Source organism: Ptychodera flava, chromosome 11 (assembly GCF_041260155.1).
Source record: "Ptychodera flava strain L36383 chromosome 11, AS_Pfla_20210202, whole genome shotgun sequence".
Classification (NCBI taxonomy): Eukaryota; Metazoa; Hemichordata; class Enteropneusta; family Ptychoderidae; genus Ptychodera; species Ptychodera flava.
Genome location: NC_091938.1, coordinates 12,888,459 through 12,914,550, shown reverse-complemented (window position 1 = coordinate 12,914,550; position 26,092 = coordinate 12,888,459). Strand labels below are relative to the sequence as shown.

Genomic DNA, 26,092 nt, shown 5'->3' with positions numbered 1-26,092 from the left:
TATTGCTTTCCCTGTGTCTTTTTAGCCTGTTAAATCAACCTCTTTGGTCCGTAAGTGATTATTAACAATATTTCATTTTCTGTTGTAATACATTATTTTGACAAACTCAACGCATTACAAACAGAAAATGTACAGGTTATATGACTGCATATACTGTGTTTAGCTTTTCTACTTAGTTTTGTGTACAATGGATTCAGGTAAAAGAGAACCAAGAAGGATAAAGCTTTAATTTCACAATATTGATTTAATGATGCAAATGTAATAAGTTAATGATGTGTAACAAGAAGTAGTTGGGTCGTTATGGCGATTATTTTGAAATAACGTTTGACAGCTCCAGACAGGTATTTTGTTGTGAAATTTATGAGAAAATTAATAAAGTCAATCGATTTGCAAAATCATCCATAATGTGAACCCATGCCCATAGTGACAGTTAAGTTTTTTACGGATTATTCACTGTTTGTCCCAGTTCCTGTGCTGTTTGAAATCTCGCATTCAACAGAGACAGCTCAAGTCTACAGATATACAAAGTTTTTATTAAAAAGTTTTAACAACTCTGTGAATTTTCAATTGACATTTTGTATATTTCATACACAATTGTTCATTTCACTAAAACTAGTTTTTCTACCACTGCATTTACAAATTTGTAGAATGTTTAGATATCAAAAAATGCATGTAGAATTTCTTTTTTGTGTGTATAGTATGTTGAACATGTCTGTATTCTGGTCTTGGCATACAGGCATTAAACATTCCATTTGTAGTTTTTATTTTGAATAAACATTGACATTTTAGAGGTTCAATGTCATGGAATTGGTCAAGGGTGATGTTGTTTTGCAAAGTCAAAATTTGACTGTGTCAATACATATGCCGACAGCGCTTACACGTGGTTGAATTTCCCCTCTTTAATACCAAAAAATCATGGTGTTGTATTGGAACAATTATCTTAGGGAACTGCAAAATCGTTTCATATAGTTTCATTACCATGGAACCATGTGCTTGTACTGTCCCTAGTGTTAATGCATTATAAACCCTGTAACATGTAGAAAGCCCAGGGAAAATGCGACCTAGCTGTGCTGTCATTTACCAGTACTGCACACATGTAGAATATGAAAATCATATTATTTTGATTAATGCGTGATTTTGTGAGCACACAGGCACAGGTGTTTTGCTGTGTCACAGATCATACTATCATGATCCAATGACTTTCAATAGCACTATTCAACGGTGTTTAAGTAGTTGTACTGTGGAAGAGCGAGAACAAAGTAAAATTTTATTAACCTGACAGAGAGAGAGAGAGAGAGAGAGAGAGAGAGAGAGAGGAGAGAGAGGAGAGAGAGAGAGAGAGAGAAACTTTATTCTGCTGGTGCATTGAGAGAGAGACTGACATAGACGGATTCTCTAGGTAGTAGCAAATTATGAATTTCAAGTGAGTCTCTCATCCAGACAGTATTTTAAAAGTCGATTTGACTTTGATTGGATTACGTTTGACAGCAAAATCAGATTTTAATATTTTTGCTTCAGTGCATATAATTCACCAGAATTGTGTATATTCCTCTGTTTCATACATTAGAACACATGATTATACAGCTTAGTGCTCAAATCATTGCTATTGACCTCTTGAACTTTTGTATATTGACGGAAATGTCAGGGTAAGAATGCAATTATTTTGTTGGCATAATCGAGACAGGAAAATATTTCCGTTTCCATCCTTTCATTAATCTTTCTCCCGGCAGATAAGGGAATCGTAGCAATTTTTTTTCAAATGGAATTCCATTTTTCATTTGTGAAGATGCTCAAGATTCTGAAAGTGAACCAGGTTGTTCCTTTTTTTTGACGCCCACATCGATAGAATCTGTGAGTGCTAATATGAATAGGAGTTTGTCAAATTTTCAAGAAATACATGTAAGCTAGGTTTGCTGCAAGCATATCATTCTGTTAGTACATACAATGATAAGAAACAAAACCTTTTCTTATTGGCCTTGAGTAAGTTTCAAAAGGTTTGATGGATACAAGTTGAATAAATACTGTTTCTCAGATTTATTTCTGTAAAATAGGAAAAACTTCACAGTTTATCCTGTCAATCATTGTGTCTCTTCTTTGCAGATATATTGGTCAAATTTCATAATCGTAAGGGGATCTGTGAAAACTGTATCGCGGCACAACCAATTGGCATACAAAAATTTCAGCTTTGATGTGAATAAGTAATTATATAATTGATTGATATCAAATCTTGAAATATTTTCCCTCTTGCCTGTCGCTGTTATTACTGTTTCTATGGCAACCAGTTTACATGGACGGCTCTCTGTGTAATTGGGTAAAGTTGTCACATTTTCAATCTCATGTGTTGTCTTCAATTTTAGAAGTTTTTTACGGTGTTGTAGATTAATTCAAAGGTATAGTTTTTGTCAAAACATAAAATTGAGGACCATTGGGTATGCACATCATAAACAGTATCAATTATTCAAAGTGTGGTTTTGCACATGATAAGAGCTGTTGTATCGTGAAATACTTCATCTTTTTTGCTCAGAGCTATGGAGAAAAAAATGTCCATGATCTGATGCAGCAGAATCGGTTCCTGCTCATGTACATACAGTTGAAACACGATGCCAAGTGGAAGATTTAGGCTCTCCTTAATCCACCACTAGGTGGCCTGGTAATTTTATCTACACCAGGCTGTGAGGTAGCTTGGAGTCATGTTTCTTGAATAGCAGGTGATTTGGTTCTGCTCTGCTATTGAAGACATATTATCAATTTCAAAGCACTTCCATCATAGTTTCAAGAAAAGTTTTGTATGACAAAACAAAAAGGATAAAAAAAGTAAAAAAAGATTTTGTAACAGTTGGTTCTTTATAAGAGATTGCAAGTTCAAAGTTGAACAAATAGATATATCAGTACTTATATGAAAGCTTTTATGTTGTACCCAGCAGTTTTACAGAATTTGTTACAATGTAAGTGACCTGCTCCTATCTATTTTCCAATTATTGTCAAAATCCTTGTCATTTATGAATTCCAAAATTTTAATTGATAAAAATGCAAGGTGAAGTGAACACCGTGTATAAAATTTTAGTTTTTAGCTACTATAGACTATAGTCTATAGAAGCTATTGGGATGGGTATCCGTCCGGCGCCCGTCGTCAGTCTGTATGTATGTATGTATGTATGTATGTATGTATGTATGTCCGTTTGTGAGGCGTCCGTCCACTCAAATATCTTGAGAACCGCAGTACTTACTGATTTGATATTTGTTGTGTAGGTGAAAAATATGATTTTGAGACACTATTTTTTTTAATTTTTGATATTGTTGAAAATAGGCAAATTAATGCCAAAAAAGGTGTTTTTGGTAAAAAATCTTCTTCTTCATAACCGCTGGTCAGACAGCTTTGTTATTTGGTATACAGGTCCCTAGGGGTAACCCACTTAGATTTGTTCAAATTGTGATGAAATATGCAAACGTGTATTTTTAAGGAATTTTTTTGTCATTTTGGTCAAAATTTGACTTACATTGTATGTAATTCTTGTACTGTATAAACCCTATCAATTCACCCAGAAAAAAATAATTAATATGATTTTAAATAATTGAATTAATTAGGATTCATCAAAGCCAAAATAATTTTAGTGTAGAATTATCAGAACGTTCAACTTTTTTGATAGTTCATAGTGAAATGTTACCATCTTGGAGGATTAAAACATGTAAAGGCAACTTTCCTGAATCCCAACTTTGACATATTCTGAACCGTCATTTATTGTGCTCTGTATGTTATCTAAAAGAAATTGCTCAAAATAGTCAATAGAGATAGAGATAGAGATAGAGAAAGTTCTAATTTCCATTATGGTTGACTTGGTAAGGATAAAATAAAATTACTTTTTGAGGAAAAAAATAGAGTGGTCAATTAAAAGAGTGGTCAAAGTGATAGGGTTTTTATGGTAAAGCTGGGCTGTAAGATTCTTCATGTGCTATTTGTATAGGATAAAGCCCGAGTACAAGGGCTCTTCTGGTATATAAAGTCCAACCCAACGATAAAATGTCGAGGCCGCAGGCCGAGACATTTTATCGTAGGGTTGGACTTTATATACCAGAAGAGCCCGAGTACGAGGGTTTTATCCGACTTAAAAACTATCGCCCCTAACTGATATATTTTCGTTTTCAATGTGTTTACGTCAACCGTCCCCTTTGTCAATGTAACATGTTTAGGATATGAATTAAACTTTTATTTGTGAAATAGCCTTCCAATGTAATGGAACATCCTATAAATGTCCTAGGGCACATTATATAAATGCCTAGGGCACAGCAGATTTTGTGTTGCAGCTGGTTTCCGCTGTGTTACCAATTTGAATATTAAAATGTACCAGATGTCTACAGAATATGACATGTTCACTTTTGATTGGACAGTACTTTACTACGGCGCTGTCATTCGTTTCTGGAATTTGGTGACCAAGGCTTTATGAGTAGATAAAGCACCCTGAATTGAGCACTCTGATTGGTCAATCAACAGTAGATAGTTTTTAAATAGCAATTATGCAATCTGTGTAAACAGTGCAATGAAAGTTACATGATTCCTTATAATGCTTTTGATGACCTTGAACTTCTTAAGTTTCAAACATTTGTCTCTTCAGTGTGCTTTCTCTGAGTATGTACAGTCTCAACTTATTCAACAGAAAAAAATACAATGTTAATCAAAGCCTCCACCTTCTTCATCAATACATGTGTCACAAAAGGTTATTCTACATAACACAGCAGAGCTCTGTCAACTGTTGAGTTGCTTGTTCTTTCAAAACCGCTGGTCAGACAGCTTTAATATTTGGTGTACAAGTCCCTAGGATGACCTATAAAGTGAGATAATTTCATACAGTCAGGAAATACTTAATTTTGTATCCATGTCTATAGTAGCTTCAGGGACTTTGGCCCTATGTTTACATTTGAGGTTGTGATTGTATCACTGATAATTTTATTCACTTCTTGGTGTTTATAACAAACGATATTAACAAAAATGCACAGCCAGACATCAGCTGATACACCATTTTGTTATCAACTTTCCAGTAATTTGGATTATGTCTGATATCCCTGCATCATACTGGAATTCTAGGATGAAATACATGCAGCACAATCATCAATTTCAGTTGCACTAATGTCACATTCTACATACCAATTACTTCTGCATATTTCACACAGATTTTACTGGTTTTCATAAATTTTCGTATGAAGCTACGTGGTCTTACATTCTTTACATTTGAAAATGACTCTCCATTGAAGTTACCGTAGTTCCATATACTATAGGACATTGTTTACGTTTATCTACTTGTACATGTTGATATATACCTAGATCCATACAATGTTACTGTTCAATAGCTGTATCCTAACTTTGTTGTTGTCTGAGGCAACAAAACTGTATGGATTTTGTCAGACCCCAACATTGACAATCGATTTGTAGCAAATAATGACATTAAAATGGACGATACTTGTATGTTACAATAACATTGATGAGAGTAGGTAAGGCTGTAATTGAATAAACATTTTATCAGCTGTGTTTACAATCAATATTTTCTGAAATAAATATCCGTTTCTTCTGTTGCTATCAAGGTGAATATTTCTTTTATTCTGACTATAAGATGTAGGAATACGTAATCAAGGATTCTTGTCGGTTACACTTGCAAAATATACAATATTTTGCTCCCCAAAAAATTTATTTTTTTTAATTTCCAAAAATTTGATTGATTTGTGCATACTAGAAATAAGCAATAAAGCAAATCAAAATGAAAACGCTCGATAAACAAAAAATAAATTCACATTCCACAGACAGTGATGTTTCGATTTTTATTTTCATTGTTATGTAACATGCATTTACCTGAAATAAAAAAATGAATGCTGTTGTTCTGTTTAGGGTAAAATATATGCATGAGTCTGTAATGTATTCTTGATTATCTAATAACATCCATTCATTGATTTTTCCAAAGCATGTGCAGACATATATGTAAACTGTTGTGAATAAAAAACACAAAAGAATTCCACAAATATTGCATTTTAAACGTAACTGCTTAAAAATTCCCTGGGCGATGTATAGAAATTCAAAAGACTGTGTTCTTGAAACGTTACTTGTGTTCCCAGCCTACTGACGAGGATTGACGGTCGTACGACGGTCGTACTGCAGCATCATGTTACGAGTTGTGTCGATGAGGTAAAAATATATACAGTCGTACAACTATAAATATTTTGGCTTTTTTTGGCTTCAATTGGTTGAAAATTTGTTGTAAAATCTGTCGTAGTTTTCCATTATATTTATTCTGTGGGTAGATGTATTTCCTCTGAGAGACCAATGGAATCTAGATTAGATTATGTTGCCAACTGAGGTACGCTGTAAATCAATGTCACCGTTCTGTTAACAACTCACACTGTCACAGATGTCAGAATGTTTGATTATTCATGCAGTTTATATGTCAAGTTGACTGTGCCTCCTTTATTTTTGAGTCGGCCACAATATAATACGCGGAATGAAATAACATAAACTTTGATTCCTGGGGAAGGAGATAGTATAGTCCAACAAATTCTTAAAAATATCCCCAGGTTGATGATTACATTTACTGGTGATGAATTGTAAAAGAATGGAACTGCCTATAAATGCAATCACCATGGAAATAATGAATTTGTATTTCCCAGTGCACTTTTTTAAAAGACACCTACACGGAAGGGAAATTTTTATTGATGTAGGGGTGTTGGTACGATACGTGAACATGGATGTATGCCTGTCTTTTAAGAATTTTGAATTTGTGTGACGACTCATTCTGATATGTTGTGAGCAGTAGAGCCGTTTTATCGTTAGCTCTGCTTGTGTGTGTGTTTGTGTGATGTTTTATCCATTTGACAGATCCTTGCTTTTACCGTTCGACACTCCAGGCAGTTTCTCATTCAAACAGAATTTCGGTAGATGTGCGAAATATCTCCCAGCACCAATGAAATGAGAAAGGACGAGGTGTTAGTTTTATTGAACGGTGGTTCACATTTTAAAAGGCAGGAACGAACCCCTCTAGGGTATAGGAGGGACAATTACCAATGCAGATATATAACCGTAATTGGATAAAGTGTTTGAGATTAATCCCATTAACCACATTGTGGTTAAAATCTCCAGACAGTTAATTCATAATTTCGATCAACTTTCAGGGAGCGAAGAAAATTGGGAATTAATGGCTACGAAACACAAGACATTAATTTTCAAATATCACAATTTTTATGGAGGCGTACAGATGTTTCTGTAAATTGTATTTTCTCACATTCAGTCAGTTTAGTTTATTACTTAAACACAAAAAAATGCCGGAAACGATGTTGAAATCTTGCAATGGTAAAAAAAAAGTCTGTGTGTGTTTTATGCTGGAGGATATTTTCTTGAATATTGAAAGGAAAAAGACCAATGCGAAATGACTTCAATGAGTGATGTATTGGAGAAATTCAATTTAATTGTGTATTCACCCAAAAATTGAAGGTTTATTACGCAAACTCACGACGGCTTCTCATTGAGAGTTCAGCTCATGCTACATCGGTTTCCCCTATTTTGCATCTTAATTCCGCGTGGTGGCTCTTATTAGCCTATTCAATAAGCTTGGATCGAATGAAACACTTGCTCGTCACTGCTGACTCATACAGACCTTTTAGTCACGGCCAGTTCAATGACAATCTGGGCAGCCTCTGCTTATCGCGGCTTGTCAATCTCCGAGCCAGTTGACTTCAATACCATCATCAGTCGGTCTTGACAGACACCCGAGCGCATCTCATATACCCGGTAGCACGTTTTCTAAGGCACAGCGAGATAGGACGAACATCACATCGGTCATAAATGGTCTACGAACGGGAGAGCGTACCTTTACCGATGGCTACTCTTGGTTTTCACAGGTACGTGGAGCGGGAGTTTGACAAAGATCTAGAGATTGAGCTTGCTATCGAGAAATGGGACGTAAGTTGAATCTCAGTCACCTAACCGAGGAGGAGTGTAAGCACATACTTGAAGTGATACAACGAGATTTCAAGCTGCGGCAGTGTGAAGCTCAGAGAGTCGGGTAAGTGCCACACAATATTACATCCTTTCCTTTTCACCATTAAATTTTGGTACAAACCTGTTATTTTATATGGACAAAGTTGGACCCATGTACTGTGAAATAGGGGTGAAAGGGGTAAGCCTGTTCCTCATTCCTTTTCAGTCATTCCATTTTTATTTCTACGGTATATGAACTGAGGCAATTCTTTCCTTCTGCTCACATGTTGTGAACTGCCGGAGTTATTAAATCACATTGTTCGGTGGAATTGAAATGCTATTCCTAAATTTCAATGTGAAACTCAGTAGTAGCCAACATTTGGTGTGAATTTCTCTGTAATTTTTCCACTGCTCCACAGTAATGGCATTTCATGTTGAAGGCCAGGTCAAATTTCTTTAGCCATATTGTCTTTTCATATTCCTGTCATGTAACCAATTGACCAGTTTACATGACAGTTGCAATAGTGTATACAGAAATTGGCAATATAAGTTTATTTTCATCTTAGACTTTCTGTCATCTCTATGCAAGGCCACTCACTGTTAAAGTATCATTCCTTGATTCCTGAGGCAACTTCCTGGCTTACAAACACCGCGCAGATGTTGTCAGTACAGAAAAATTATTAATTTCTTGTTTTCATGGATACATACCATGGTCAAACATACATGTACAAACTTATGGTAAAAAATTGGCAACAACACTTCATTTACAAAAGACCTCAGAATGATTTTCTCATAAAAATATCGTTAGTTTTCATCAAGATTAAAACCTTCAAGAAATTCTTTGACAAAATCATGATATTAATAACATGAATTTAGATTCGTAGTATAGCTAATAAAGTAACATTCAGTCTTTCAATGGAATTTGAAAGGATATATGAAGACGACTGATGAATATGATTGCCAATTTGCAGTCGTAAATTTATTTTAAACAACTTACATACAGTAATTAGAATCAGAACTCTCAGAGAAGCAAAAGTTTGGAAAAGTATATTTGGTTTTGACGATTTGAGTACACAAATTTTATTTTATCAATTGCAGTTTTGACAATTGTAAAAGTTGTCCCGGTAGTTACAGCAATGAATATTTAATGAAGTAGTTAGACTTTAGGTCAAAGGTCATTGTAACATGTTAGTTGAATAATGATGTTCCGTAATTTGTTACCAAAGCACAAATTTCTGAGCGATTAACAAATTTGATAACATATTTGTATTTGGAATGTAGTATTAGTAAGATTTAAGTATAGTGAATGCTAAAGAGGTAACCAATGGGCATTATTCATTGAAATTTGTCAAAAGTACAATAACATAGGCCTTCCCAAAATGTCGCATTTTTACGTGCAAGCTATTGACTGTGTCTTTACATTTCTTTAAAAATTATTTTCAATATGTTCTTTCAGTCTCCACGAATAAATCAACGTTTAATTCTGTGTTTAAGAACCACCTCCCATGTAGTCTATAGGAGTCAGCATTCTGAAGGAAATGTTTAGACATTATGCCAGGCTGAATGAAGAAGAAAAAATGGCGTGAAAAGTTGAAATGAAAGACAATAGAAGGCACTGAAATTAAAAGGGCAAAATGGTGGTGCTTACCAGTTGCTGTGAGTTAGAGAACCAAATTAGTCAATATTTTAAATTCAAAATGTTTGCCACTCTCAATGATAGCCAGAAGCCTGATTAACTTAATTGAAAAGCAATGAAATTTCCTGAAGCTCGCCACAATTTGGTGGCAAACACAAAATGTATCTTTTGTATTCCAAATTGACTCTATGCGGGGCTGTAGATGAGAGAGTGGTCCAGTTTCTCCTACTTAAATGCTGTTAAAGAGTGTTCCACACTATCCTGTCTTAAATGCAGAGCATAAGTAAAATAGATCTGAAACTCGTAGGTGCTAGGAATAAGTCCATCATAGAAGGATGATTCTTTGAAGTATAGGAGACAATTTTCTGAGAAGCTAAATGCACGAAATAATTCTGAATCATAATTTGGTTTCATTTCTTTCGGTTTATGAATCAACAATCAGAGCTGTAATTGTTCAACTTCACCAGATACAAAGCTCTCTTGACATTTTCAATAATTAGATATTTGGAATTTCACCTCCAGATAGATCTCTGCATATTGCCATCCTTTGAGCTCACGTTTTTATCATATCTTTGGTAAATGGACATCTTTTAGAGTGTCTCTCTTTAAATTGACATTTTTCTGCTAATAGACTTGGCATTTCTGAATGTCTAAGTGAAGTTGGCAATCTGCATATGATTTGAAAGGTATGAGATTCTGATATGTCAGAAATGATATTCTCACTTTTTTTCATATTAACTCTACGCCAACCATCTATATATTATCAATCCATAAAGTCTGCTGTAAATTTCTGCTCATTCATCTGTTTTTTCCGCCCACAAGAAAAAATATTGAACTCAAGGTACAATGTGATTCATCGAAATTCTCCAATGCCAACAATACTTGTAAGCATATTTTCCAATACTCAATATTGAGGTTGTATGCGCTTCGAAAGTGGAAGACTTAAACTTTTGCTCAAACTTTGCTTTCCTCAGTTAAATTTCAACCATTCTGTCAACATGCAGTGTTTGGTACCAGCAACACAAATCCACTATTTACTGATATTTGAAATTCAAAATGGCTGCCATCCCTGTGTTGACTGTATAGAGAAAAAAATGAAATTTTGATTTTCAAAAAAATACAGCTGTGAAAAGTTTTCTTACACCAAGAGCTTTAAAATGAGCCCCCACACAAGTGGTAGACCAGAAATGTACTGAAAAAATTTGGGAGCCCAAATACTGTCCTCGAGGCGCATACTGAACCTTAAAACTCTTCCATAGGCCATGATATTCACAGCCCCTATGAATTCTTACTTTATATAGTCACATATAAACTGAGAGAACAAAAGGATGTTACAAAAGCATGGTGGTACAAAGAATCAGACTGTTGAATCACAGCATAAGCTTTTTTTATCGCACTATCTTCTGTCAACCTAGCTGACATTTCAAAATACAGTATTTTCAAAACATGTAGAGAATTTTGTCTTTACATCTCTCAGAACCAATGAACAGTAGCAGTACCATATGGCAATATTTACGTCCTGTTTTATAAAGTACAAAAGTCTATATATTACGAAAATAACTGGTCTCTCTGGTCATAGTTAAAATCACTGCAGAGACTCAACACCTCGTTCTGTGTCACAGAAGTGGAAAAGACAATGCATTGTTGGTGAGAAAAGTTTAGACAGAAGAGTCTAGATGTTATCTGGGACAGAAACAGTATGTAAAAATACATTAAATGTCAGATCCTTGATTCAACATGTCTAACCTGTACAGAAACATTCAACTTTTGTTCTATTGAAGAAAGTCGCTGTTGAATTTCAAATTTAATTTATGCACCGTTGAATGTTATGTAACACTCATTGTAATTGGTTCATTGCAAGAAGTACCTGAAAGTCATATTCAATGAAATGACATTCAACTACATAGGAAAAGCAAAACCCAATGAGACGTGAGGTTCTGAGTTACCGTGATTCTGAGTTTCTACAATATTGATAATTTTGTACAATTGTGCTACATAATAATCAAAATTATTGCTGCTTGCGAAAAGTGAAATTTCACTCTCTGTGAGGGTGTTAAGGTGTTTTACCACGTTAAACTTCAAACTCGTAATAATTTCTCCAATTTTATACCTGATTAGACAAGTCAGTGTCTGCCAGGTTTATTTGGTGGACACTGCTTAGCTGCCATGTAATCCCGTACACAAATCTTTGTTCAGTGGTTTGAACGAGGACAGCCCAACAAATATCACATCTCCAAAGTTATATTAAACCTTTATTGACAGAACGCAGAACAGAAAGAGACCTCAGCCGATGACTTATTTGAAAAGAACACTCTGCTTCTGGGAGTAATAATTACAATATGGCATGGATACTAACAAAGAGAGAAGAAATCAATACAGGATGTTAATATTTATTGAACAATTCTGGTGGGATTAAATGATGTCAGGGAATAAAGCTTTATGTGTTTTGAGACAAGCTTTACAGCTATCTTTTCGACCTCCGCCATTTTGTTTCCTTTTCAGTTTGGTATCCAGCATTGGTAGTTTTAAAAACTTGTAATTGTTTTGTTTGTCAGTTCCTTGTAAAACATTATTTGCTCTGACAGGATTCCGAATAAATTAAAGGTTAAAGGGTAATTTGTAGTTTATGTCTTACATCGGGCCTACAGGTACGAACTGCATCACCATCCTCGCTGTGTCAAAAAGTAAAATTAGTTCATTGCTGCAACATGATATCCGGTGATTCATACTCGGTGTCAGTACATGAAACACACACCTCAGGGTTTTTTGAAAGTCATGAATAATTTTTCAGCTGTCTGTATTCTTCATGACCATCGACGCTTGCGTACTATAATTTCAAAAGCTGAAATGAGATCAGCTTGTTTGCTGCCGCTGTCTCATTTCAAGCCAATCAGCGATTTCTCAGTTTTCAACACACACAGTTATTACGCAGTTCTGGAGCCAAAATTGTGTCTTGCAAGTGAGAGTTCTTATTACAGAGATAATTGTCAAAATGAAACGTGCATTCTGAATTTCTCCATGACTTGTGAAAATAATGTCAAAATATAAATATGAAGTTGTCAAAGCATGGACGAAACTGCTGAAAGTCATTCCAATATTCCAATTTATGACAATTTTAACGTATTTGCAAAGGAGAAAGTGTTCTGTGTAATAGTTTGTCACAAATACACTGAAAAACTATCATTTGTGTGACAGCTAGGCACACAACTGACAGCTAGGGACAAGAACATTGAAGTCATTTGACTCTGCTCAACTTCTGTAGATGATGCCCCTCTCGCTCTCCATATTAAGAATTAATGCAAATGCTCATAGCACTAATATATCAGGGAGACGTCTGAACATCTATCTTACTCTGATATGCTGCAGGGAAAAACAGGAATTTACTGAAAGTGAAAAACCCCCAGTTGCACAACACCGGGTCAAAAGCATGTCACCTTTACAAGTACTTGAAACGACGAGAAAAAATACTAATTCTGATAATGGCCCAGTGATACTGGCCAGGCAAGAGGTTTCTAAAAGGATTTCAGTGAAAAATACAGGCTTGGTAATATGATCGAAAGATGCTGGGTGTTCTGAAGTGTGGCTAACATGCTTATTTTGCTGTCACTCTGTCTCGGTAAACGTCGACATCACCAGCAAAGTACTTCTGTAATCATAGGTTTGTAGATACGCATTAATGCCACTTTCGTCTATCACAGCCTTTTAGCAGTGTGGCTGCGTTTTCCGGCTACTTCTTCAGTTGTCTAGCTGTTATCACAGGCAGATTGGAGATTGAGGCTCCTGCTCGTGACTTGGCAAGCCCACACAAGTCAATAAACGCTGTGTTTTCGGTCGCAGAACGTTGTATCGTTCACCAAAGTGTGTGGGATGGGTTGTTTTGAAAACCCTGTTGTACACCTCTCCATAGTAGCTCAATACGATTGATTTTTGCTCGTGTAAGCAGATGTGTCAACTCATGTGTGAACATTTCAAATAGTATAATCTTATCTAAACATGTTCTTACATTTGTATTTCTTGTTGCTTTTTAGAAAAGATGACGGCTGAAAGCACTTGTAAAATTCCTTACAAATGCCAAATTCTGTTTTATTTATCATCAAAATACATTCCTGTTGATCTCACAAACAGATACTTGGATTACAGGAATTTAACCCTTTGAGTACTGTAATTTTCCCCACCAAAATTTTAGTGTAACATTTTACCAATTTTATAAATTTTTCTGTAATTCCTTTGATAATTTGAGATCAAATGGACAACACTTTTAATAGCCTACAGTTAAATTTTGGGAAAATCTGAAAAAATGTTTGAACTTGACAAAAATTGTCTACCTTATATTTTATAAAGGCGATAATAAGCGACTTTGGCACTCAAAGGGTTAACCCTTTGAGCGCCAAAGTCAACTTTAGTCACCTTTATAAAAGTATCCAAGTCAAAATTATTCAGATTTTTGCCAAAATTTTGATTAAAACTGTAGCCAATGAAATGTGATGTCCATTTGGTCCAAAATTATCAAAAAAATTACAGAAAAGTTCATAAAAATTAGTAAAATGTTGCACTAAAGTTTTGGTGGGAAAAATTAAAGCACTCAAAGGGTTAACGCAATATTGTATGCAGACAAACATATGTTTATTAAGGTTTCTTTTTCAATCCTAGTACATGTACCTACATTGTTGTGAAGTCAGAGGTACCTCAGAGAAATGGAGAAATTAGTAAATCACCGCTCTAGACACTCCAACAACTTTTGGAGTACACCAATTTGATGTCCCTCCAAAGGCCATAAAAGCCTTAATCTCTCTGATTGTAATCAAGCACTCTTGTGGTCACATCGTGCTCAATCTTGTTCTTAGAGAACGCACTGTACATCACGATGGCCATCAGAATGAAGTAGTTCACTCCGTAAATTTGTATTGATCCCATCTACATGGAGTTCACTTCGTGAATCCAAATGTACAGACCATTAGTAAAAGGATGGAGGCCTCTTCAAGTGTACAAAAAAAGGACAGGACTGATGTTATCTTGATGCTGCTATTCTAAAACATGGTCTATTTTGCCCCTCATCACACCAAAGGGCCGGTGATATTTACCCTTTTACCATCATGGTTTGGCCCAAAGCCATTGTTATAATGGGTGAATGCAGATCTGTTTATAGGGAATTGGGGTGAGCAGGTTGGCCCAGTATTAAACCTCTCTGTAACACCATAAAATTATCATATCATCCCTGTTACCATGGCAGTTTTGTGAAATCCTTGTGTCTTCCAAGGTAGGATTGGATCTATGAAAGTCGAACTGACTGATTTAGAAAATATATAGATCAGTGTGCTATCAGTGTAAAAATGTAGTCAGCAAAAAATATTATCAAACAAGGGTGAAACTAAAAATGAAGTGTGGAGAGGTTTTCTCAAAAATCCTTGTGTAGCACCTTCATGGTTAAACCATCAATAACGTGAAATGCATTGTAAACATGTCTTCCACAGTGATATATAAGTTTACTCTTCAAAGTTCTGATGCTACAAGCTTTATTTTCTCAGGAAAACAAGTTTGATAGTCAGTTTGTAATAAAACAGCAGAAGCATACATTAAATGTGTTAGGGAAAAGTGATAGATCGCATTTTTTGACGATTCTGTTCAAGTCCTACCAGGACATGCAGCAGAAAGACAGTTAATGGGACTCTGGGGATGGCGTTTTACACCTTGTCTTAATACAGATGATGAGCTGAAGAAAGTCAAATAATTGTGGACAGTAAATTGTGCATTGCCGGTTGTCAGCTTGCTTCATCCAAGCCATCAGTTGCATCAGAATTTTGACACTTCCTGCCTGGATGTCATACTCCGCATACATATTGAATTCACTCGGTAAATGTTAGGTTTGGCAGATTCTGTTCTCACAGACATCGGAGTCTATCAGATGGCAGCACCTGTTGTTAGTAACAGCTTACCTAGGCTAATTCTGAAAGTTAAAGAGGATGAGACCTTTATGGTAAGGATACTTACACGTTCTGAACAATGGGCAATGAACGTGAGTGACTGAAATGCTGATTTTTTTCTCGTGTTCAGTGAATAAATTTAGAAGTGATATTTTCTGACTGTTTTTAGTCCCCATAGACAAAGTTATACTTGCTACGGAGTTGTACGAAGTCCATTGGGAGTAGTCGTACCTAGTAGCTGATAATAATCTGCACATGTAAATCCTATTTGTATTTCAAGCTATTGCTGTATTTATGATTGACAACGAATTAGAATATGCCAAAGTTTGAGGGGATACCGATATGTCAGTTTCATTGACACAGACGTCAGAAATGTCAGTCAGTGGTTACCAAAAATTATTTTAATAGGGACATTATAAATTTTCCAAAAACTGGTGCAAATGACTATCGCAGCAAATTTCACTTTAGAAATTATCTAATCGTACCTCATTATCACATCAAAAACCTACGTTGGTGATTATCAATGTCAGTTCGCAGAGGTAATTTTTGGTGGCTCATTATACGTATTTAAATTACAGACCAGTGATGGCTGCTAATGGTGGCCAATTACTGTGCCATTGATAATAATTTTCCAGTTATAGATATTCAGAACGTGAGAATGATTGACTGACTGTAATTAGACCTGTCAGAAGCAATCATGAGGTAAACACATTCATGATATTAATAATTTCATTGATTATCAATGGTATATCATGCCGCGTCATGTGATCACCTCGGCAAGCGTTTTCTTTGATTATAAAGTTGAAAAGAAGGCGCCAACTTGCAATGGAAGGACTTCTGAATATATTTTTCTCAACAGTGCCAAGATTAGAACAGACAGAAATTGATATGCATATACCAGTACATACCGCAGGCCATTTATTACCAGTTAATCACAACCAGGATAAAAACCAGACTGTCTGTCTGTTTAGCTGTTAAATATTCATGAATTTGCCTTTGATTAAGGCAGTGGGTGCAGAGTAGCCTAAAACTGTTATATTTATAGTAAAATGTATATTTTTCATCAAAAGTAAATGTTGCAGCATTTCTGGAAATCTCTTTGCCTTGCGTACAGATTTAATGTCTGTTGGGTATGGCTGGTACGTGGTCCACGTTATTGCAGACACGTTCACCCATCATGCAAATTAGATACATGTTTTGAAGTCACCATGGCCATGTTTCTTCAAACAACCATGGAGAATGTTTCCCTTGACATTTGTATCAAGTTTTCAAGTGGCAGCTGATCTGCATAAAGTGTCTTCTGAGACTGCGATATGGTAATGAGCTATACAGGTGCAGTGTGTTGATGCAACTATGTTGGTCAGTATGCAGTGCTTTGGGTCAGTATATACAGTGTTGCTGGTCAGTATGCAGTGTTGCTGGTCAGTATGCAGTTTTTCGGGTCAGTATGCAGTGCTGGAGGTCAGTATGCAGTGCTGCTGGTCAGTATGCAGTGCTGCGGGTCAGTATACAATACTGTGGGTCAGTATGCAGTGCCTGTAGGGTCAGAATGCAGTGGTTCCATGGTAAAAGGCACCTTCATTGTATCAGTGCCAATACATTCTACTCAGTGCCCTGTTCAGGGTCAAAATATCCTGAAGGACAACTTAATGTGCATTTCCAAATGGCATAGACAAGTTCTTTATCAACCCGCAAATTGTTCATTTTGTCTCTGTGCCCTCCACACTATTCAACCGACTCATCACTCATGTCTTTCGTGAAAAACAGGAAATACGGTATAACGCAATATTCTCTCAGGTGTGTGTGATATCCTCTGAAGCGTTCTGATTGAAATTCAGGAATGGCCAAGCCGTGATTGGTTATCAGAGAAAAACGCCGATTCAGTGAAATACGAGGTCATCACTGGGAGAGTTACCGTCATACGTGTTCGCATTATCGCCTCCTTCTCCCACTGATAAAGACCCATCACGTTTCTTACACATGTCTGAATAAATTCTTCTCAAGTATGATAAACAGATGCAAGGAACTCCTACGATATTGCCAGCACATGGAGATTTTGTGCATTGATTTATTCATCACATTGACAAAAAACTTTAAATCTGTGTTAAGTGACATCCAGGCTGCCACGCTGTCGCAGTCAATTTGAATAGCAACAAATAAAAAAACTTTGAAGTTTAGGAAGAATATTTTGTCCTCACCAATAAATTTATCCATCAAGGACTGTGTTCAGCTGTATATACTGCTGCCAGGCGATTTAATGAGTCATAACTATTGGAAGAGCTAAATTATTATGTGAACTTCAAGGGGAAAGAACACTTCCAATGAAAAACCTGTGTCTAAGGTTTAAAATTGTAAAACAGCTATTAGTGTGCCGACCGGTTCATAGTGTCAGCCAACAAAATCAATATTCATGGCTTCTGATGCAGAGCTCATGAAAGTTTTATCACAAATCTTGTAAAAACGGGTCATTAGACTCTCCTGGTAAATGGAAGGTTTTCTTGGTGCATGCGTTTTGTATCAGCCATGTGTGATGGCTTGGAAAATATTGTATACTGAAAAGTTTTTGTTCAGTGCTTTTAAAAAGAAATGAGTCCAATTCAATCCTTGGAGGTGGTGATTTTAAGTAAAGCTGCCTCTTATTTTGCTAAAAATACTTACTGACTGTAAAATTGCTTCTGGTAGGCAGTATGTCTATCATTTGCATGGTGAGAAATGACAAAAAACAGAAAAAATGCTTACTGAGACTTGTTAACTTACTTGTTGAGAAAACAACATATCTAATGAAATATACAAGATTTCAGAAGTTTTTTGTTAATGTTCAAAATGAATTTTTTTAAATATATTGTTTGCAGACATTTTTTAAAACTACTTCCCTTGATATTCTTCAAGACCTTTGAATTCAGCTTGTTTTCTCTGCAGCATATATAATAATTTTATTGACCATATTTATTGCAAATTAATGCTAAGCTTCCTTTAAAAAATGCAAGATTGACAAAGATTAATGACTGGGTGACAAGGTCAAGATTTTGCTTTCTCAAGTTCAAACTCCTCATGTCCAGAGCATGCCCGTGTAGATGACTCAGAACAAATTGCAAAATTTCATGAAAGGGATTCATCTCAAATGTATTGTAGTTTTGCTGTTATATTCCTCTGGTGTATGTAAGTACGTGATCAAATTTTGCACGATGAATCATGGATAATATCCTTTGAGGACCAGCAAACTTAGGCCCCAATTAAGTTCTACTTTTGAATTCAGACGTTTGGAAAGGCTCCGTCAATTGGTGTTTTCCATGGAAATGTGCACATGTGGCCCACAATGACAGCATTTGTCCATGTCCTACGGGAAGCCAGAAACTTCGGGCCCCAGTTAGCGCTCAGAAGGCAACGCCATTAAAAGTGATAAATTTAGTCCTGCTCCAGTAGGCCGTAAAATGTCAAGCCTTTCACTCATTTGACATAAAAAAAAGCAAATCATTATTCACCGGGCAGATGGTTTTCAGACTTTTCCACGGTTGCCTAGGGAGGGAAAGGATTGATAGAAAGTAATTTCAGCGGTAATTAAATCAACCAGATGATAATTATTCTAATCACCTCTAAATAAGGTTTACGTAATAATCAAATAACGTGACAAACATCCAAATCTAATCAGAGAGCGCCTGGACTTTCTCAGAGCAATTTTCTCCCTACTCACTCCTGACAGCAATCACAATGTACCGGTAGGTTACCTTAGCTATACTATATTTGTGTGATAGATTGGTTTTCTTCTGGTCACATTGATAAAGTACTCTATTTGGTGAGAAAGGACTCAATTCAGAACTGGTTAAAATGACAAATCTCTGGCCGTCAATCACTGCACACAGAATCTGTGACTCAGTGAACCAACTCTGCAATAAGGCCAAAAAAAAAAATATGTGCTGTTCCGATCACATGGTTTTCAAAAATAGGGTAGGTAGGTAGGGAAATTTTTTTTTTTTTCATTTTTTTTTTATTTCTCAATGTGCATTTTTGTACGCGTTCAAACACACTACCAGTGAACAATTTCCTCATGAAACACTCAAATTAAATACCGATATATTAAAAAAAATATTCATCAGTAGAATTGAAGTGTGTGGTTTATTAGACTGTCACGGAAATTTATATGGCTGAATTACGATTCTTTGACAGGAAAGTGAACTGTTTATCCACAGGTAAATCCTCAGCTTTTTGCAGTCACTCGCAAGAAAAACACACATACTTTACGTTGAAGTTGTTTGTAGCCTCGTCAACCTGTATATTTGTCTGCTATACTTCCAACCACGGCCCAGCAGCATCACTGGCACATTCAACTCGAATAGAGTACATTTTACATTCAGAAAAACCTGGATGGTGTTCCTCCAAAATTTCTTCGAATGTTTGGTTCTGTTTAACAGAAGACAAAATCGACCTTTCTTCGCCATGATCGCTTTGCGAAACAAAACTGAGTACACGTTAAGTCCATCACGAGTCACCATTTTGTTTGAGACGAGGCCTGCTATAAGTAGGGATACCAGGCCCTTTTTTGTTCTTGGTTAAACTTACTTGAATTGTATGTTTTCTTGAAGATCTTGTCTCAGGATTTAAAAAAACTGTTTGAACGATGGTTCTATCTTGTCTACTTCCAGGGTTATGATTTTAAAAAAATTAAAATATGCTCATTTTTTTTGACAAATGGTCAAAAAATTTCAACATATGCTAAGAGTCATTTTGTGGGTATCCCTATGAAAAATATAGTTGTATAATAATATTGATTCTCTAACTAATCTGCTTTAAAATACTTTTGTGCAATATTATTACGTATTATTGAGTACGGTATAAGGAGCTTTTGTTTTCTTTACACAGAGACATGAAAATGCCAAAATTTGTGAGACAGAGTTGAAAATTGGACGGCACTGTGTATACTACCAGTCAAAAAGCTATTTTTCGCCATTTTCAAACTACTTTAACTTTCAGAGTTTTTAAGCTAGCTCTGTCAAATTTTGAACACTTTAATATTGAGAGATAATGCAAAAGAATACATGCATTTTAGATTTGTAAAATTACTTGAAGTTTGTATTTGAGATACACTGACAATCAAGGAGAGCCAAAAATGTTGGACGGAATGTCAGTAAAAATAGCCACTTTCCCCATTTTCAAACAGCTGTAACTCTCAGAGTTTTTACGCTAGCTGTACCAAATTCTGGACAGTTAAACTTGAGTAATAATAAAAAAGAATAAATATATTTTAGATCTGTAAAATTTCTTAAATGTTACATTTGAGAAATTCTGATATTAAAAAAAACAAAAAACATAGGAATATGAATAAAATGTCATTGTTCAACTGATCAACTCACAGTACAGAATAACCCCCCTGGAGCTGTCCTTTTTTACACAAGAATATTACTCCCCCCCCTAAAAAGCTGTCATCTTGTTGTACTCAATTTTCCTTTAGCATTGAAATCTAGAGTCAGGGTTATGATTTTTTCCTTTCCTTTCCTTAGATTTTTCATTCTCTCTTCATTTGCCCGTCTTTCAACTTGTCTTGTTTATCAATTCCCGATTCCTGCACTACCCCTGTCTGTCACTTTCCCCAGTTTACGTTAATGCTGTTTAAAAATAAAGGTTGTTTACATCGCATGCTGACTTTATTCCCATACATCATTGAAAGAGTATTCATTTCTGTTGTCAAATATCATTTTGTAAATTTTGTGTAACATCAACAGATGAAAAATGAACACAGTTTAATGTTCGCAAAACTACCAGGCTGAGGGTTAACGTTTGAAAACAGCTGATTGTAGCGTTGGCAGTTCAACGAAGTACGTACGTACGGCAAATTCACGGTAAATTCCGAACGCACAGACTTTGAAACTACTCAGAACTGACCTTAACCACACAGTTTTTGGTGTACGGGTTTATGACTATAAAAAGTAAAATTGACCAAAATTTTGCTCGATTCACTATCACAAAACACTTCCGGGCTTTCACTTGGCCTGCATGTGGCCGCGCTGTGCATGGCGCGGTTCGGAAATGACAACAAGAATGTAAATGAAAGATTACATCAGAAAACGGCCATGAAAATGCTTCAAACTTTCCACAAATTGAATATAACAGTTGCTGTTTGGTATACTAACTCCGATCACTGAAAATTGTCCCTGCATTTTAGCGACAACCTACCTACAAAACGCCGTTTAGGCACTGAACAACATACTGTAACGAGCCATTCCATTCTAACATAGGAAGTAGTGGCCTGAGAAATGTGCGTGCCGCAGTACGGCACGCTGTATGGCGAAAAATAATGTTTGATTTTGAGCGCTAAAATGACACAATTTTTTTTCTTTATTTTCAAAAAATATCCCATGGTAGGACGAGCAGTTGAATTGGAATTTTTTTATCGAAAATTTTATTGAATTAGACCTAATACTTTTTGAGATACAGCAGTTTGAAAACCGGAAACCGTTCAGTGTGCAACAACTGTCAGTGTCATGTCGCAAGTTTTCATATGAGCGTCTGGCATCCCTACTATAAGAATGACGTATTAGTTCTCGCGTGATTCACGCGATTTGTCATAGTTCTCGTGTGATTTCATGCGTTTCACGTTTTTTCATATCGTTATTTTTACTTCCGGGTTTACGAGGCTCTAAAAAGTCTAGGGTCGGGGGGTTAAAATTGGGGTAGGTCGGGTTATCGGAACAGCACATATTTTTTTTTTGGCCTAATTGTACAATATCCTTTGGATTTGTCAGTAGCTGTCACCAGCTATTGATTGCCGCAAGCCAACTAAAAAATGAAGATACTGGTACTCTGATTGTAATTTTTTGCATAATTTTTCCCGTGAAATTTTTTATTCACTCCATCATTCAAAAGGAAAGAAGCCCATTTACAGGATTATGTATCCATCATTCTCCAACCAATTTAGTGATGAGGAAAATTTGCCTTGCACAAGACAACCACCATGCTAGTGTCTTAAGCCTTTGAGTGCTGTAATTTTCCCCGCCAAAATTTCAGTGCAATATTTTACCAATGTTTGTGAATTTTTCTGTAATTTTTTGATATTTTTAGACCAAATATGCATACCTGTTCATTGGAAACAGATTTTTTATCAAAATTGCGGGGGAAAATCTGAAAAAACAACTTCAAGATCTGAAAAAAATTTGGCATTATATTCTATAAATGCAACAAAAATCGACTTTGGTACTCAAAGGGTTAAACTCATCATAGTTTGATAGTGAGTCCGCTGCTCTGGCTACATCTGGGTCATAAATTCACCACCGTGACCCTTCCATCGTGTACCCATTGGGCCTTGATCATGCCCCAAAATGTTGGTACAACCGTGTGTTTTAATTAGTGTACCATAGTTGCATCCAAATACAGGACAAAGGAGAGACCAAGTATTAGAATCAGTGTGCCAGCTGCCTTTAACAAAATGTATTTCTTGAAACTGCAGTGTGCCCGTTTGAGACGTTGTTGACATTTCTTTGCATCAGCCCTATTTCTTTACAGGTAAACCAACAAATTTGCTTATATCAGAAGCAATTTGTCTTTCGTGGTGCATCATATTGGCTTCAGAGGGCACACTGTCAGGAATTTTGCTTCATTTGATAATACTTGTGCATTTTGGGTAGCAGAGAAGGAATTCATCCTCATTGACTGAAGCAACACCTACTGAAAAAAAGCAGCGTCAATAGAGAAACTGCTCAGTTTGAATGGCATGTTATTAAATACCGAGCAAAGCGCTTATTTGAACAAGATTTAGTTTGTACATGAATGCGAGCATGTATCACCTGCGTCAACGTGACTTTGATTTATTGCGTGTAGGATTTAATTCTCTCTTCATCAAATAGGAAGGATAATACTGTGTCATTGAACTTTTCATTTTGAAATGTCGTTTCTTTGTCAGTGCGATAAAATATTTACCAATGATTACTTTGTGCCAACTGACTGTAAAATGAAAAGTTGTAGAATTAGGCTAAGAATGAAAAGTTCTTTCGCTTACTTTTGATGTATGGTATTCACAATATGTCTGTTTGCGTCTGCTTCTGCGTACTACCAGTATATGTGTGAAAGTACAAACTGTGAACACAATACAGAGTAAACTTTACATGATTAATGCCCAAATATTGTGCTATAAAAATTTATAATAATAATAATATTATTGGAATACTTCTTTAATATCACATTATAGCAATATTCAAAATATAACCTAAACTTTATTGTAAATAGGTCGAGTTGATTAATTGCATCACTTGACTTCAGATCTTAGGGTTGTGTCGGTGTCGCCTTTTGTCACCAAGTAACTCAGATAATTTGATTGGTTGCTACTCATAGGTTTGGGGATGAAAGGAAACTTTCCAAAGGATTTTAAATTCCATCTGCATATGAACAGGGATCCATTGTGAGCCATTAAGAATTTGTGTGAATGTGGTGCCATTTTGCTATGTAGTGAAATAGGACTGATCAGTTTTCAGTTGTCTTGAGTTTCTGAATCTTCTGATAGCTACAGATAGACTAGTAGAAAGGCAAACTATTACTGCAGGAGTATCTGACAAGAATGTATGAAAACATAATCAAGTATCTCCGTAGAATGCTGGTCAGGGATATTCCAACTTTTCCAAGCTTCCAAAGAGTATACAAGACTGATTTGAAGATTATATGTAACGTGACCAGACAGTTCAGGCTGAATCTATTGAGACTCCAGATTAGAAAAAAGTATAGGATGTGAACGGATATCACAATTTTGATACATATTGACTCCAATATTAGAAACAGTATCTGATGGCTATCACGCTGAAATCACCATGTGATACTTACTGGTAGGTGATATTAGATAATCAAACCGATGCCCTTTCAGAACTTTAATCTGAATTTTACATAGTTAATCAGTTTCTTCCTTGCCGATCGGATTACAAAATAGAGGAGTCTTTTCCTGTCAGGATACCTGTCCAGTCATTTAGCTACACAAGGGATGGTGATGGAATTGGCCCAGGACATGTACCAGGCAAAAGTGGCCGCTGTCTGATGTAATGTCCTGGTGCACAGTGCATGTGTACTCTATGTCACTGTTGGTGGACAGTACTGTCTAGTAAGTATTTTTGAGGTGTCAGAGGTGGGCTACACTATATTTAAAACACTCATAAAAATTGTTTTTAGCTCCGCTGTCAGCGACGCGGAGTTTATCAAATAGGTTGATTTTCCGTCATCGTCGTCGTCGTCCGTCGTCATCCGTCAACAATTGCCTTCTCCTCTGAAACTGCAAGTCCGATTGCTTTGAAATTTTATATGCAGTTCACTTGGGGTGACGTCACATAACTTTGTTCAAATCGTAGTGAAATTTGCATATTTGTATTTTTGGGGCATTTTTTGGTGTTTTTGCTAAAAAATTCTTCATCTCTGAAACCGCTTGTCTGATTGCTTTAAAATTTGATATGCAGTTTTCTTAGGGTGACTTCAGTTAGATTTTTTCAAATCGTGGTGAAATTTGCATTTAAGGCAATTTTTGTTGTGTTTGGTGAAAAAGTCTTTAAAATTCTTCTTCAAAACTAATTGTCAGATAGCTTTGATTTTTGGTACATAGGTCCCTAGGGATAAGCTATTTCAGAGTTGTTCAAATTGTGCATAAATATGCAAATTTGCATTTTTTAGGCATTTTTTGCCGTTTTTAGTCGAAAAAATGTATTTCTCAAAAAGTACTCAACTGATAGTTTTGAAATTTGGTATACAGGTTTGTATTGATGAACTAAGTAATATATATTGAATTTCTGATGATGTAATTTTGTATTTTTGGGGCGATTTTTGCAATTTTTGGTCAAAAAATGTGTATTTCCAAAATTGCTCATCTGATATCTTTGCAATTTGGTATACAGGTTTCTACAGATTATTTAAATGATATTTATGATATTTATATTGAAATTATGATGAAATCTGAAATTTCGTATTTTGGGGGCAATTTTTGCCATTTTTGGTCAAAAAATGTGTATTTCCAAAACTACTCATCTGATAGCTTTGCAATTTAATATACAGGTTCCTACAGATCACCTTAATGATGTGTATTGAAATTATGATGAAAATTGCAATTTTGTAATTTTGGGGCGATTTTTGCAATTTGGGTCAAAAAATGTGTTTCTCAAAAAGTACTGGTCTGATAGCTTTGAAAATTGGTATAAAGGTTTCTACAGATGAGCTAAGTAATATATATTGAATTTCTGATAAAATCTGTAATTTTGTATTTTGGGGCAATTTTTGCCATTTTTGGTCAAAAAATGTGTATTTCCAAAACTACTCATCTGATAGCTTTGAAATTTGGTATACAGGTTTCTATAGATGAACTAAATGATATTTATTGAAATTATGATGAAATCTGCAATTTTGTATTTTTGGGGCAATTTTTTCCATTTTTGGTCAAAAAATGTGTTTCTCAAAAAGTACTGGTCTAACAGCTTTGAAATTTGGTATACAGGTTTCTATAGATGAACTAAATTTGATCTTATGAAATTATGATGAAATCTGGGATTTTTATTTTTGGGGCAATTGTTGTCTTTTTTGGTCAGAAAATTTTTTCTCAAAAAACTACTCATCAGATAGCTGTGGTTG

At 35.6% G+C, this 26,092-nt stretch overlaps 1 protein-coding gene across 8 annotated transcripts in view; it reads left to right on the top strand.

The window, feature by feature from the left end:
• Nucleotides 1-26,092, top strand: part of LOC139143520 (uro-adherence factor A-like) — a 131,688-nt gene that overhangs the window by 42,422 nt on the left and 63,174 nt on the right. For 7 of the 8 annotated variants that reach the window (XR_011554608.1, XR_011554611.1, XR_011554612.1 and 4 more), the window contains one exon: nt 7,876-8,039. Coding sequence is in view for 1 of the 8 variants with exons in the window: in XM_070713922.1 (XP_070570023.1) it covers nt 7,930-8,039 (110 nt within the window). In the remaining 7 variants the exon portion in view is untranslated. Of the gene's footprint in view, nt 1-6,073; nt 6,170-7,875; nt 8,040-26,092 lie in introns of those variants that run through there. The other variant, XR_011554609.1, reaches the window with a different exon arrangement.